This window comes from Microchirus variegatus (genome assembly GCF_963457635.1).
Source record: "Microchirus variegatus genome assembly, chromosome: 9".
Classification (NCBI taxonomy): Eukaryota; Metazoa; Chordata; class Actinopteri; order Pleuronectiformes; family Soleidae; genus Microchirus; species Microchirus variegatus.
Genome location: NC_139810.1, coordinates 29,088,127 through 29,104,574, shown reverse-complemented (window position 1 = coordinate 29,104,574; position 16,448 = coordinate 29,088,127). Strand labels below are relative to the sequence as shown.

The following is a 16,448-nucleotide window of genomic DNA, read 5'->3' as shown; positions in this document are numbered from 1 at the left end:
ATCATTCTACGATCATTCCAGGCCACGATCGACAACCTGGTGATGTCCATGCGTCGCCGGTGTAGCGCTCTGCATGAGGCTAATGGTGAACACACACGTTATTGAAGTTTGTGAAGTTGAATCATCGACCCGCATCGTGTTCTTCCTGCCATCACTCCAGGACTTTTGTTTTGAAATTGATCCTAATGCTTGCAAATTAAAGTCACTTTATTGATAAAGTTGTACTGTTATTTTTGGATATTTACTCTGTTTTGTCACATAACAATAACTACGAAGTTTCTCTTTGTGCTTTTATATTTTTGTTGAGTGTAAAAATGGAAAGCTGTGGAAAATGTCCAGAGCCCCAGTTTTGTCTGGAAACAGCTCATGTAAATACCAAGCATTAGAATTTACTTTGCTGTAACAATGTGTTCTGCATTTAACATCATAAAACCCTAAAACACCAGAAAATGAAAGGCCATTGTTTATTCTCGTGTGGTGACGTCAGCTGTCGGGGGTTAGGAAATAGCGCAGTTTTTGTCTTTGTCCTTTGCACTGAGACTGTTTGCTCTTCTCCGTCGTATGCTGCCTCTCAGTCCCTTGTCCCTCTGCACCTCCCTCTCCTGCTCTCCCTCCCCGTCTTTACTCTCCATGGACGGCTGCTTCCGTAGCTGCGGGGGCAGCGGTATGGGCTGACCCAGGAAGAAGCCCTCCTCCTCTGAATCAGAGGACGACGAGCACGTGGAGCAGGAATCCTCGTGTTTGTAATGGCCCTGCTGGAGGCTCAGGGAGGACGATTTAGAGCAGTCCCTGTCTTTGTCGCCTCTCCAGTCCAGGGTGTCCAGCTGGGGCCGATCCGACCGCGAGCGTCGCGATCGCCTCTCTGCGTCCGGGTGGAGGGCCGGGTCGGAGGGGACGCGGCGATTCCACCCTCGCCTCAGACTCCGCTGACGGTAGGAAGATCCGTCTGGTTGAGAGAAAAACAAAAACACGCTGATTTCTGAACTTTTATGGAATATAAAAAGGTCTAGTGTGGAGGGTTTCATGGCAGAAATTGAACATACGACTCATAAGTATGTTTGTGAAAGTGTATAATCACTTTAAAGGAGACATATTATGCAAAATCAACTTTTTAACCATTTTAATACTTATAATTGGGACTCTGGGGGCCCTATGAGGAGGCAAAGATGACTCAGTCATGTTTTTGTGGTCCTCCTCAGTCTAAGTACAGGAGATAAAACACGCAATGTTGACTTTCGCACTCACTGATATGTCAAAATGAGAATTAATTGTCTGGCGGAGCTCCGCTTTGTCAGTAAAACACGCGAGACTGCAGGCGAGGGCAATAGTATCTGGAAGAGCGGAAGTCAGCAAAGAGTTCTATTCTTGGCTCCACAGTGCAGCACAGAGTTCTACACAAACTTACAGCCTCAGAGGATTTACGTGTCCAGTGGATTCATTTTATATATGACGGCAATGTGCCGACCCGAGTCGGCAAATCATCACTTTTCCAAATGCTAACTGCTGTTAGCTGCCGGAGCTTCAGTGACGCTGACGTAGTTTCCTGTGTCTCATTTGCATTTAAAGAGACAGGCGCTCAAAAACGAGCGTTCTGAACAGGACTGTTTTGGCAGAGTGATTGAACTGCTGTGGTGCTTCATCCTTAAGGTATTTTGACCAAAGTATGGCACAGAAATGTACATTAGGACACCAGGGAACTAGGTTAACTTTGAGAAATAGGTTATAATATGTCTACTTTAAATTTTAACTCTAAATAATTGGCTTACCCAGCAGATCCATCTGTGGTGGGATTCCTTTCTGTAGCTGTAACCTGCTCCCAAACCCTCCCTCCATCTCGTCTTCAGCCTCCTGGTTCTCCTCTCCCTCGTGCAGCACCTCTTCGTGCTCGTCCTCGTCCTCGTCGACGGAGTAGCTGCTGCTGATCGGCTCTCTGAAGCTCACCCTCGCCGTGCCAGCGCGAGTGAGCGGAGGCGGAGAACTCGAGGATCTGTCCTCTGGCTGCGGGATCTTCTGCGGGGGCGACTCTCTGGGCATCGACTCTCGAGTCTTGACGGGCAGAGGAGGAGGGAGGACGGACGGGTTGTCGAGAGGAGGAGGAGGAGGTGAGTCGGGTGAAATCAGGTGCGAGTCTTTCTGGGGAGGAAACGCTGAACACAAAATAATAGGGAGTAATGTGGTTAAAAATCAGCAAGTTTAAGTAGAAATACTGAAAACATATCTGTGATTTTCTGGTACCTTGCATAACCTGATTTGTCTGCTCCACCCAGTTTCTACAGTCTTTAGAAGTCGAGGTTCCTCGCGAGTTGAGACCAGTTAGTCCAGTGTTTTCCTTCTGCTCCCCCTGGAGCTGAGGACCACTGACCGGAGGTTTGACGGCACCGTTCCCCGGCAGTAAACTGTAATGTGGAAGGTCACTGGGCCAAGAGGGACCCAAGCCGTTCCCGAGATGAATGTGAGGAAGCGGCGAGTAGGAGCCTCTTGTGTGAGGATGAACACTGAGGGCAGCAACACCGTTTTGAACTGGAGCCTTGCAGTGGACGCCTGAGAGAGGAAGGGCAGTTAAATGTGTGCTGTTAAAATCCAAGGTCCAGTGTGACACATTCAGGGACTGTATATTCACTTTAGAATGATTATAGTTTGGTCTTCTAAGCCTTAGATATTAATGTATTTTCATATATATATATATATATATATACTTTAGGGCAAAAGTCTTTATTTACTGAGGTCACCATCTCACCATGTTTCAAGCAGCCTGAATGGACAAATTAGCCAAAGTGAGTTTTGAAGTTTTTGAAGTGAAAGCTTACTATACAAAACAATCTTTTCTTGAATGCAAAGGTCAAGGTAGTTCCCTGCTGAACTTCCTCCATTAGTCACCAATTCTTACACAGTGGAATGTCAGAGTTTAGTTTCAACTTTTGCCCATGAATGCCACCTTGCACCTTCACAAAAACCCTGACTCAAGATAAAAGCAAACAATGAAGAAATGAAGGCAGAAAATCTCACTTTGAAATGTTCTCTGATGGACCGAGTCTACAGTTTATTAATGTAGTTGGTATTTAAGGATGATGGACTGAGAGAAATCAGTCAAACAGCAGCTGGAGATGCATCTCACACTATTGACAAGATGAAGGTGCTTGAGTGAGCACAGGTTGTTACTCTTGTGAGTGTGACCTCTGTGAGTCATGACAACACTGTGCTCACCAGCAACAGCTGCAAGTCAAAACACAACAAGAGCTGCATCATCAGAATTTATGAGAACACAAAAGCAATTATTTTCTTCTACCTGCTTTTAGTGGCTCTCTCAGTTTGGCCTGTGTTATTTTTTTCTGCTGATGCATATTCTGTTCATTAATCCAGCAAAGTTCCATCTATAGCTGATATTTTAGACTATTTATGGACTTGAAAATGCTATAAAAACAGCATATGCATCTAAATGCTAAATGCTACATTCTGTGATTGTACATGTAAACATCAATTATTACTTGCTATAATTTATTAACAGGCCTCATACAATTTAAAATAAAAGTTTATTTTGACTTAATTTAAAGTTATTGCTGCACTGATATGATACATAAATGCACCGTATTCACCTCGGCTTTCCACTGCAGTATGAATGCAGTCTTTTGCAGTGATAGTGACGCCCTCTGGTGGCTTCAGTGGAGAACCACATTGCTGCTGCTTCTCTGCTGTGCTGCTGCTGCTGCTGCTGCCGTGTCTGTGATGCTGAGGCGGTTTGCTCTGCAGCGCCGAGTCACAGGAGTCAGAGTTATCGGGGTCTTCGCCCAGCGAGCAGGGTCTGGAGCAGAAGATGAGCCCCCCTCGAGGGAGGAAGGGACGCCCCAGCAGAGGCAGTCGACAGCGGGCGCAGCAGAAGCAGGACTCCACGGCGTGCCAGTGCTGACCCTCGTATGTCATCTGACCCTGGTCGATGCCTGAGAGGAAATGATGTCATGATTGCACATTATCATTTGTGTCAGCTGCAGACCTTGACATTATCTGTTATCTCACTGTGGTTTTTTTTAACTGACTTTGTATTAATTGAAATATTAAAGCAATACATGTTATTTTAACCTACATCTTATGAAATCTACTGCTAAAGGAAACATTTACTGACTATCTTACTTACTATTCATCATTCCCAAATGTGACTATATGTATATACAGTGCTTAACACACTTAATTAAACCACCTGTCATACAAATGTGAAAATATGAATGTTTTAGAACTCTTTCAAAAACTTGTTTAAATCGAAATATGTTATTGTTATTTGTTTGGCAAATTACAAACTGAATTCCCCTTGTTATACACAAATTTGAATTTCATATTTTTCTGTTCTGGAATGCAAGGAAATAACTATAATTTGATTCAAGAAATAATAATGTGCTTTACTATTTTTGCAGTTGTTTTTGTAAAGCAGTAAATTTGAAATTTCATGGATGACAATAAATTTTTTTAGCATATAAAATATAATTTTAGTTAAAGAGCTTCTACATACGGGTGCATTATCCATTAGCGAAACATCATATACACATAATCATTATGATAATGACTAATGATGCTAAATTAGGGCATCTAAGACAAACGACCAAAAAATGCTGACACATCTGGACGTGGCTCTGTTCTCAATAACATTGCTGGCAATAATCATACATATTTTATACATTTTATCAAATATATTGTTATTCTAACCATTTATTTGACACTTGTACACAGTGCTGGTGAATTCTAAACAGAAATTACAACAGTAGCCTGAAGTCCGTACCTATGTGTTCTCCGCAGGTATCGCAGTACTCTGCATACAGAGACTCGTAGCAGGAGCAGCAGTACGGTCGACTCTCTCTCATGATGTAACGCTGACCGCCGAGCGCGGCCTCGCACTCGAAACAACAGAAGTGCTTCATGTGCCAGTATCTTCCTTCTGCCTCAGTGCACTCATCTGCCAGGATAATCTGAGATTGGGAGACAAACGTGTGAGAGGGAGGGCTCAAAAATATATCTAAACAATTTAGGATGACGGAAAAAGATGCTCTTGTCACAGACTTAATCATCCTCTGGGTCTTAAAACCTGAGTGGTGCAGATTCATTAGTCTGCTGCGTCAACTAATCCATTAAGTCAGAGACTAGTGAGCAGCTGTGAGGACAAAATACAGCATCCTGTGCAATTTACCTTTTCATAAATGATCATAAAGTAAAGATTTGAACTTTTCTAAATCTTTCACCATCATGATTGACACTTTGACTGTTAAATCAGAGCATTTCAGACTGGTTGGGAATGTTGCCAGGTCACCTCATCGCACGCCTGGCAGCGAGGCTTGAGCCTCTCAGCGTGGTGCCGTCCGCAGTAGATCTGTCCTTCCTGATAGAAGTAGATCAGATCCACCAGCAGCTCCGTGCAGGAGGCACACTGGAAACACTGTGGGTGCCAGCAGCTGCCGTGTCCGGCCCGACTGGCAAACACCGCGATGTCGCCGCCGCAGATTTGTCTGTCACACTGGGGGAAAAAAGGAGAGGAAGTCAGATGGTATATCCTGGTTAATGCTTCAGTTCTCCGTCTGAGCACATTGCTCATACAGACCTGTAATCATTAAATGCCAGTGTGCTGTGGCCCTGAAGCCATGCCTGCACCTACATGCACCTGGACTTGCTCCAGACTTATTAGAAGAAAAAAATCTTGTCTGCACAATTTGTTATAGGACTTTGTGTTCATGTATTCATGTTGCATAAGGCTTCTGCATTGAAGAAACATATTTAAAAACACTGCGTTTACCTGCTGGCATATGGCCCCCATCATAGTTACTGGAAAGAGTCTGACGACGCCTCGACCCAAGTTTTCCCTTTTCCTCTGCTGACTGAACAGACGCAACTCCTTCTTCTCCTCCTCGTCCAGAGAGTTACAGTACTGTGGCTGGGGAAAACACACACACACACACATGTTCATTTACATAATAATAATAATACTACATCAGCTTTGATTCACTGAGACAAAGGTGCATCGTCTTGTTTTAAAGACGCCTCTTAACTTTTTACTCACTGCAGAGAAACAGTAAGTAAAATGGACAGAGTAGATGGAACTAGGAGTTAGCCACCAGGGGGCAACAATAAAAAAGTTGTCTATGGGAAAAAGAGCCCACTTCTCTCTGTATTTATAGTGTCAGTAAACATTGTCCTGTGGAGTTAATGGTCTCAAAAGAACATGGTGTCACAGCGAATGGAACAGAGTCAACGTAATGGATTTAGACCTTAATACGAGTCATTCATTTTTATTCAAAGTCCACTGGAACATAAGCATTTCATGTGGAGGCTGCTGCTAAATATGGCATCTTGTGTTTATGGTGTTTCCTTTTTCCTTTATTGACTGACAGCTGGTGTCATGGATCAGGAGGACGGATGCAGGTGATGTGTATGATCTTCTGATTTCACAAACTGACACCGTCAAATCACAGAAGGAGTTTGTCCATTTGTATATACAGAACAAAAACTGTCATGTTATTACTTATTTTAAGTGTTTAACATTTAATTTAACAAATTTTTTGTCAGAAATTGAAAATAAACACGTTTACAATCACCTGTATGAACTGCAGTTTATCTTTAGTCAACAATGAGCCTTTCATTTTTTTTTTAATCAGGAGCCAGGTCAGCTCTAAAGAGGCTGCCATTTTTGATCACCATGTTTTTACAATAGCCCACTAGGGACAAAACTAAATATGTTTTGAGTTGTGATGCTAACTGAAGGCTACATACACTCACATACACTTAGCAGCTGCACCGTATATATATATATATATATATATATATATATATATATATATATATATATTCACCAACACATTTGACACTCTTAAGAGCCTTGTGCATATCACAGTGATGGCTACGCAACACACCGTAGATTTCAAAATAACCTAATATAATTTAGTGTAAAGTAGTTTTAAAAGGTAAAAGGATTTGGCAGCATATTCAAAAGTTTACAGGGGACTGAAGGGCTGCATGCCTTTTTGCAAGTAGACACACAATGAAGATTTAAAGTCAGAGTCACAGTAACTGTTTACCTCGCTGTCATGCGCCGGCAGCTGGTGCAACAGTTGTTTGATTCGATATCTCTCTCCTGGACTGTTCACATATGGCACTCTGTCCTCAGGTAAGCAGCTAAAATACTGGTACACCTGCAGAGAGAGAGAGAGAGAGAGAGAGGACTGGATTCAGGTAAAGGTTTTACATGAAAAAAGAGAGAAATGTATTCAGCTACCAAACAAATGATTGTAATATTTCTCCAACTGTCAGATTGAGTTTCAGTCTGGGCACATTTCATCTGCGTCTCCACTCTGTGTCTGGTTGCTACCTGTTCAGGCTTGAGCCCAGGCGGGACCCATGCGTACTCCTCGGAGGCGCAGCCCGAGTCGTCATCGGAGATGGAGTGTCTCTGGAAGTCTGAAACCAGCTTGGTCATCATCTTCTCCAGCTGGCCCGGCACAGAGCGAACGGCATGCTCCTCTCGCACACACTTGCAGTGAACGCAGATTTTCCTGTGGAGACAGGGGCAGTGTTGAGCTTCATCCATGCCTGGGGGACTTCTTTTTTTTTTTCCTCCACTGATTTACAACACAAGCCAAAACTGATCAAATGTCAAATGTGTGTAACAGGTGGGTTCTTCTGTTGCTTCAGGTACACAGGTGCAAGACATAAATTTACACTTTGAATCAGACTCAAACCTCTGGTTTTCTATGCAGAGAATTCAGAAATACAAAGAAAATATGTAAACATGACTTTTAAATGTTTTTTATTTTTAAACCCGAAAATTAAGATAGACAATAATCGGATTATTGTAAGAAAATGGAGTTAGTCCAGCTCATAAAACAAACCTGAACAGCAGGACAATCGATGAATATTAGCACCACATTCATGCAGCCACTCCCAAAGTTTGGAACCATATTATTTATGAACACACTTTGTCACAAACCAGCCCACACACATTCTTGCGGTTGACTCAACTACAGTCACTGACAAGAAATTACTGATACAGCAGAGACATAACAAACCTGCAATAAATTAAAACAAACTTTAATTAATGTCCACATCCCACTGACATCATCCCAGACTAGGTATGGGCTTCAGGTACGAGCTGTTTTTTTTAACAGGAATCACTCAGGTTGTGTGCAGCATCAGAGTAACATGACCCCTCCTCCCAGGTTGAACTGTGTTTTTGATAGTATGACAACCCGAAAGAGGTGACATTTTAGACGTGTATTTGCAATACCACTGTATTTTTGCTTAAAAATATACACTAATGTTCAGAAGTTTGGAGTCTCTTAGAAATGTCCTTATTTCTTTCAATGAATATAACATTAAATGAATCAGAAACACACTCTATACATTGTTAATGTGGTAAACGACTATTCTAGCTGCAAAGGTGTGGTTTTTAATGGAATATGTACATAGGTGTATAGAGGCCCATTTCCAATGGTACATTGTGTTTGCTAATAGCATTAGAAGGCTATTGATGAATAGAAAACCCTTGTACAATGATGTTAGCACAACTGAAAACAGTTTTGCTGGTTCTTTGACGAAAAGGCAAAATTATTATTTTGAAAAGAAAATCATTATTTCTAATCTTGTCAATGTCTTGATTATATTTTATATTCTAAAATACAAAATGTTCTATAAAAGTGTGACTTTTAATGGAAAACACAAACATAATTGTATAGGTGACCCCAAACTTTTGAAAGGTAGTGTAATAGAAAACATTTCTGCATGAAAAAAAATCAAGGAACAGTGAACAGTGGTCCTTGTGTTACTGCTTTGATTGAGAGACACACAACAGCAGAAACTAAATACCGCATGTGTTTAAGGCTATCATAGCAGCCCATGCTTATCCCAGACCTTTTCTATCACACAAGGAGGAAACGAGGTCACTGATCATTTAAGCCCGACTGTCAATCCCATGGTAGTTAAGAGAGGGAGGTGAAGATAGCAGCAATAATCTCCCTCAGCTTCGTATTACAACCCATCTTCACCTAGTTATCCTCAAAATGGCGGAGGGTGTGCCTGTGTGACCGGTGGAGTCAGATAAAAGCACCTCGGGGGTTGAAGGCGTCTCATATTTGAATGGACGCGACAATCGTGGCCATATGGCTGGATGTATTGCATGTGTACATCTCTGTTGTGATGCGTGTTGCATAACAGTCTGCCAGCTGGAACTTGTGGCTCAAGTTCACAAGGCACAAAGCTGCTTTATTCCAGCGACCAACCCCCACACAACCAAAAACACACACCAATGCTCGTAAAGTGCATGAGAGCTCTTCATCTGATCTCATATGAAGTCTTTGAAAGGTGAAGTAATATCTGCATTTCAAAGTGAACAAGCCCTCTTTGCTCTTTACCCAACACACAAGTTAATTGTCAGTAAAGTTGACAAAACAGAGATATCAAAGCGATACAATGGGATGTCTTTTCACCAGGCTGTTGACACTTGTAATGCGACCTGGGTACGTGGCACATTTTAAGGTCATGCCATGGTCGCCTTAACCTACATAAATAATAGTAAACACACAGCGGCTCAGCTTAGACTAAGCCATGTTGGCACAAATCTGGTCCCAGCTGTATTTGAGTGTTGTAACAAAAGGGGGGGGGGGGAGTCATCCAAGCACATTCCTACATAAGTGGGTAGGAGGACACAGCCGGAGACCTGGCATGGTGGTGTGGTGGGGGGACAGATGGCAAATGCACCATGTTTCACCAGGTCTCATCCCACCATTACACGACCGGCGTCCACCACTCGCCGCCTCTGCGCGATGAAAGCATTAGCAACAAGGATTTAATCACAAACAGACGCCGACCGCTCAAACGCGAGCAACAATAACTGAGAGATGACAAAGAAGTTGGGAGTATGGAATCATCACGTCTGTCTTTGTGTTGATGAAATATCTTTCCATTAAGGTTAAGTTAAGTCAAAGCCTGGGTTGCACACATTCTTCAGTAAAAACACAAACCAAGACTATAAATGCACTGTACAGTTTCCAGGGAAGGCTTTTCAAAGCATATCCCTCTGTTAAACAACGGTTTTGCTGAAATGTAAATCTTTACACTTCTAACAGATGTTGTTTAATTATGTGATTTACCAAACCCGGCTGTGCTGAGCACGTTCCTGTTCAGTTATTTGAGACACAAGCCTCTGAAGTAATACAACTATGTTATACAACTCTTTGTGCAGAAAATATGAATCAGTAAGTCAGTGGTCCTGACTTGGTGGACATTTGTAGATGATAGACATAAATAATGTATGTGGCTAGTTAAATAAAACAGATGATTTCAAAGAGCAATGCTAGCTGCCAACAAGGGCTCATATTTTCCAGATGATAAACTTCATCATTCACCAGACAGCTGTGAAAATCACAGATAAAATGATCAATCTCTATAATTTAAACGACTAAATGAGGGGGAAAACGTTGCAGGCCAAAACAGACAGTGTCTTGAGCAGGAGTAAAAAAAAAAAGTGCCCAAATATAAATAAGTAATATTGTTTTATTGTGTAGTTCTCAAAAGACACAAAGAGAACTGCGAGGTTGCAACACTGAGTCTTAACCAGCCATGTGTTATTAAACAGAAGACACAGCAGATGTTTGGACAGGAATCACTGTCACTGACACTCTTGATACATCTGGTGCTTCGCAACTGTTGGTGATGGTGATGATGATGTCGCTTTTGTTCGCGTTTGCTGCCTATATATTTTAAAACTGTTGTTATTTATACGTTTAATTTCAAACGTTTTACTTGGTTGACTAGTTAGGCTCTAAAAAGTTAGAAAAATCTGTTTGTTTTTGCCATCTAACAGTACAACACACACAAACCATCACACACATTCAATCTTCTTCCCTTCAATCTTCTCTCAACTGAAAAATCTATTACCAATTTTTACCAAAGGATAATTTCAGCATATATTTTTCTGACTATCACTGCACGTTTAAGAAAACTCAACGATTAAATCACAACAAAACTACAATAGTACAACTGATACAGATTTTAAAGGCTAGTAAATTAGATGCCAAGAGAACTGCTCTGTCACATTGATGCAGCACATTAGATGAAAAAGTACACAGAAAATGACGATGGATCTGAAATAATCTGAATTTGCACTTGTCACAGTGGATTAAAAACAAATTTTAACACTGAACACTGAGATTAGGGCTTGTTCGTGTCTCCTCTGGATCCCACACTGACCTCAGTTTAGTGAGTAATATTAGCCTTTGTACAAGGGAGGCCTGCGTATGTATACAAAACAACATAAAGTCAGGCTAAGACACAAAACACACACAGCTTACTTATATCTCCCAACTTAATCACTGTTTCTAGATGCTAGTCTCTCTAATCCTGTCAGACAGTAAAAGGTTTTTTTTTTATTTACCTGCTGTAATCATGACAAATTAGCACAGGTTGGCCTGATGACGCCGTCCCATCCAGACCTTTGCATCCGCTTGTCAGCCCGTCACTCACTAACGTGCAGGATATCCTACAGCAGCTCCTTTCCATGTGGTCATTTCTCAGGCTGCGCAGCTCTTTTCTATGTCTCCACCACCCCCCGAATTCCCACCCTCCTCCGTCCTGACACTGGGCTCAAACAAAAGGCATCTGAACAGCAACCAAACGTGTCACAAAACAAAGTTGTCAAGGTGCACACATGCTCGTGTAATTCTTCTACGTCCCTATAATGAGGGGATGAAATACAAACAGCAGACACTTCTTTCACAAATTTCAATTAAAACCTGCAAATGACTCACTCTGCTTTTGAAGAAAGTAAAGTCTCAGGATGAAGCTCTGAGTAACAATCACGATGTGTAGTAAACTCAGTGTCTTTTTTTCCCTCTTCTGACTGATTCATACCAGATGGACGACTGTTGCTTTGACGCAGTTATTAGTCCAAATGGAGCAGATTTTGAGCCTGTGAGCAATGCTGTGCTGTTTTGTGTTTGTCATATCATGCGAATGAGATGGCCGTGCATGAAACCAAACTGTCTCTGGTGGAACAGCAAGCAAGACAGCATGGATTTCAGCCCCAGCGAAGTCACGACACATTTCTGAATCCACTCCAGCTCTTCTGACTTTGGTCAAGTCACTGGCGATCAGTGTGTGTAAAGACACGTCTGCTTCGAGGAGACCCACTGTGGTTTGAGTCTTTCTTTTATTATATTTGTATTGTATAAAAATACATCAACTTACTTTTGATATAGCTGCAGCTTCTTAAAATGTAAAGATCTTTTGCTTTCCTTTGTCTCGTGTGATAAAGTACTATTAGTTTTGGACCTTAAAACAACAATGTCCTGACAGGAATGCCATTTTTAGTAACTTTAAAACAACACATTTATCATATAGAGTTAACCGACGCAGCCTTCTTCACCGGGGTCTAGCGAACCCTCATTAGATCTGCTTCGACAAAACAGATGGGCCTTGTCCTATAACTCTCTGCCACTAATTAGTGACTGAGTAATTGCCACATGGTCACCCCAGACTAATAGTGAAGGCGACTTTGAACACTTTTGAAGCGTGGCGGGGACCTGTGGGTCAAAAGTAACTTAATTCGCTCACTGCTGGGCAACAGAAGCACCATCTGCCCCCCCCCACCCAGTCTGAGCTGTGCTCTGTGAAAGCTCGGGATAAAGATGGATCACTTCCCTCTCAGCGAACATCAGCAGCTGAGCCTGTGGTCACTTGGCTGATCTTCTCCTTAAGGGAAGGTGTGACTCTAAATTGGTTATTAAAGAAGATGCAATTAGCATCAGACTGTGGGGGCCCCGGCAAGTGACCCCCATACATCTCAATCATTTAATCACTTTCACGTCCCTCATTGTCCTGGATTAGCAAAGAGACTAGAACAAGACCAGTCTGTCATTTCTGACATTTCCCTCAGTCAAAGTGAACATAACTGAGACAGTGTTGTGTTAATACTGTACAGATTAAATTGACTGTAAACACATCCAAGTATGTACGGGGGGACCACACTCGCACTTGAGTGTAAACTGGAGGTAAGAGCTGCACCGCACACATGTTTTAGATTACATTCTAAACTTCTTTTGTCTTGACCTGAATAGACAAGATACAATTACAGTCTTTTGGTTACACAGAGTACACATTCCTGTACCTGTTGTTTTACTCGCTCAACCACCAGGTCGGCTTCAGCCATGAGACACGAGGGTAAAACTGTGAATATGGTATTTGTGATCAGGAATAAATGTTCCTCTCGTCTTTCTTCATTCCTTTAGCTGTGTGCACAAAACACAATGTAACCCGTGTTATATATACTGACTCTTTGGTTCCTTTACACTCATACAAATAGTCATTTACCTGACCTTTATATGACATAACACAATTATTGTGTTAGTCTAAAGATGTTAATTCAACTGAAATTGTACTAATCCAATATCTCAAAGGCAGACTAAGTCAGATAATGCGATTAGGAGTTGAATTACTACTGTACAGTATACATTTAATCGAACTTAATAAATAAAAGATAGTTGACAGAAGAAGTAGAAGACAACAATGAGAAAACGTTGTCCATTTTTTTGGGGTGATAAGGTTTGACCAAGTTTCTGCTCTGCCAGTTGAAAGAATAGAATATCTTTTAAATTCAGGAAGACTTGAAGTGATGCTCTACATTCACCACCTAAATCCAGAAACCACCTAACCACCACTAGCATGTTAAAAGGAGGTATCTTCACCTAGCATAGTGGAAACAAGCACAGATAATTCAATAAATCAATTTCCCTTTCGTGCTTGTAAAGTAGACAAGGACTGTTGTCCAACTATGTAGTAGATTATCTGTGCAAGGAAACATACTGATTGTCTCCAGAAAAAGAAAAAAGTCCACTTTTCATGCATCAAACCTGATGAAATAGAGTCAGTCATAAAAAAAGGCTTAAGCCTCAGTGACATAAATAAAGGAGAAGACAGTGAGGTATGAAGCAGTCGAGAGCGTTACTATCACAGCAGTGAGGCCTAATCTTATTATCACTATTGACAGGATTAAATGAACCAAAAGAACAAACCAGCTGGATATACACTGAGATATAAAGACTGAGAGAGAGAGAAGAAAAAGGGGTTGAAATAAAAGAGTATGAGACCCTGGTGAACAGATGAAAATCAACTGTTTTTCAGAAGGTCCTTAGATAATGGCAAACAGCTCCTTGGGTATGTTGATGTAAGAGGTGCACACTGCACAGACTGACATTTCAAGAGGACTGTTCTTAACTTCACAAAAGCAGGAATTAGAAGAATTAAAAGTATTTTTTGTTGCAGAGAACACTGCGGCGTCACATTCGCATGTTCACACACAAGCGCTGTGTGTCCAGATGAACACGGGACATCAAACAGCACAACGCTTTTCATATTAATCGTGTGAGCTAATACACCATATGGCATTGTTCTTTGTGTCATAAATGACAAATGCTAGCTTTTAATGACACGCTGCACATGGGCAGTGGCTGCTGTTAATCCTGCTGCCCTGTAGCACTTCAGTTTTCCCATGAAGATCATGTCCGCATAAAGTAAACGCAGCTGCAGGATGCCGAATCTCGCCTGCACTCACGCGTTTACATAGTCCTGATTCTTATGGAGTCATTACAACTGACCAGCATCACGATTATATCTGCACTCATCATGCACAGAGGTCACAGTTAAGCTGATTTCCTTTGTAATGTTGCTGCTCTTCCTAAGGCATGGGCGAATAATACACACGGATAAACTGGTTAATTCCTGAACGACTGACTCCATATGCTGGCTTTTTTTTTTAAACCCACAGACCACAAATATATTAGAATATTTCTATCTAGTATATAGTGGAAAAAAACTAGGATGTGTATCAACTGCAACAGCCATTGTGTGGCCCTAGAGCGAGGCCGCTAATAATTTACCTGTACAAATGACCTGTACCTGAGTATAGCAAATCAGACCACGCCCTGAGAGCTTTGTGTAAATTAAACTATGTTACTGAAGGCATACTTCCTGTTGTCAGTAGGCGGTGCAAATAGGTTTGCAGTAAGCCTGCTGCGCACTATTCTTTTGGACATTACTATGGTCAAAGGAAGGTCTGAGCAGTAGCCCGCTGCGTGGCTAGTGGGAACACAAAATGTGTTTATAACCTACAATTTGAGCTGAATTCATCGGATGGCCATAAAAATCAATTTCAACAGGTCCTAGTTTGGTGAGTTTTCATGCATGGCAGGGCCATCAAAATGTCAACATAAATAATGACCTTTGCACTAGTACATTCTGCTCAATTAGGACAATGTTGTAAGATATGTCCAAAAAACAATTTCTCATTGAAATTAATTGCTTACTGGTTCCTTGTACTTCAATGTCGAAGCTTCATTCAAACTTTAAACAGTAGGACTTTCATTCCTCAATTCAGCTCTTTCATGACCTTTAGCATTAGTCGACAACGTCAGTCACACACAGTCTTCCTCTGCAATAGTCTCGTTCATTTTTGCGATTATTGCGACAGTCCTAATGGACGTATTCAGATTTTAGATACATTTCCCAAATACTATCCCTCTTTTTTCACTCATTTTAAACTTATTTCTTTCAGACATTCAGTCAAGATTAATTTCAACCTATCATCCATACCAATTCACTGCAGCATGACAGATTGTCTCCAGCTCAAGCAGAAGGCAGACATGTCTTCAGTAATTGCCTTCTCTAGTTTTCCGTCTGCTTCTCTTTCTCCGCACAAAGCTTAAACATCTTTAGTAGGATTTTTGTCCAGTTTGCTTGCAGCCCGGATATTAACTGACCTCATCTTACAACAAAAAGCTGTGCCAAAGCTAGTTTACAAACAAAATGTCATGAAAACTATTAGGAGATTGCTATTCTGTAAAGTACTTTTTTAGTGGGGTAAAATATATCTCTATCAGTCAATTCTTGTTATGAGTTCACCATCCAAAAATGCAGCAGAAGAGACCGTGACTGAAGCAGACAAAGTACAAGAAAAACATTTCCTGCCAAGGTAACAGGCGGAGCTGGTAATGTTTAAGAGTCCTGAAAGTCATACCTCCAGCCGTGGACACGGAAGCCGGGGCACTGATCCCCACAGCGCATACAGGGCTGGCCTCTGTCTGGGTCCTCTTCCTCCTGCTGGAAACAAAACACAAAGCTCACTTTAGCTCTCACATCATGACACGAAGCACCATTCTCAGCACTGGATACAGGAGGTGAGAATAAATAGAGGGCTGGTGTTTGCACTCGTGTGTTTTGTGTAGATTATTTGAGTCGAGTAAATAAATATTTCCCCTACATTATATAATACACAGGGTTCATGAATGAACTGGTAGATATAGGATCAATTTGGCTGAACAAGTGAGAACATCTGTTTAAATCAGGTGTAAAATAATACACAGTTGGTATTAAACTTGGTGTCACTGGTTCCTGTTTGCCCTGAAATCCAGTCACACACTTAAATCCAGTCT

The 16,448-nt window shown here is 41.5% G+C and overlaps 1 protein-coding gene across 1 annotated transcript; it reads right to left on the bottom strand.

Moving 5' to 3' along the window:
* Window positions 1-497: 497 nt before the first annotated feature.
* prickle3 (prickle homolog 3) lies at window positions 498-16,116 on the bottom strand (the record flags this gene model as incomplete). The annotated part of the gene is made up of 10 exons (XM_083894868.1): window positions 16,034-16,116; window positions 7,340-7,523; window positions 7,050-7,163; window positions 5,771-5,908; window positions 5,291-5,494; window positions 4,766-4,952; window positions 3,594-3,935; window positions 2,236-2,541; window positions 1,767-2,147; window positions 498-946 (listed from the first exon to the last, which is right to left on the bottom strand). The coding sequence occupies exons 1-10, from the start codon at window positions 16,078-16,080 to the stop codon at window positions 498-500; spliced, it is 2,352 nt and encodes a 783-aa protein (XP_083750994.1). The 5' UTR covers window positions 16,081-16,116.
* Window positions 16,117-16,448: the final 332 nt, after the last annotated feature.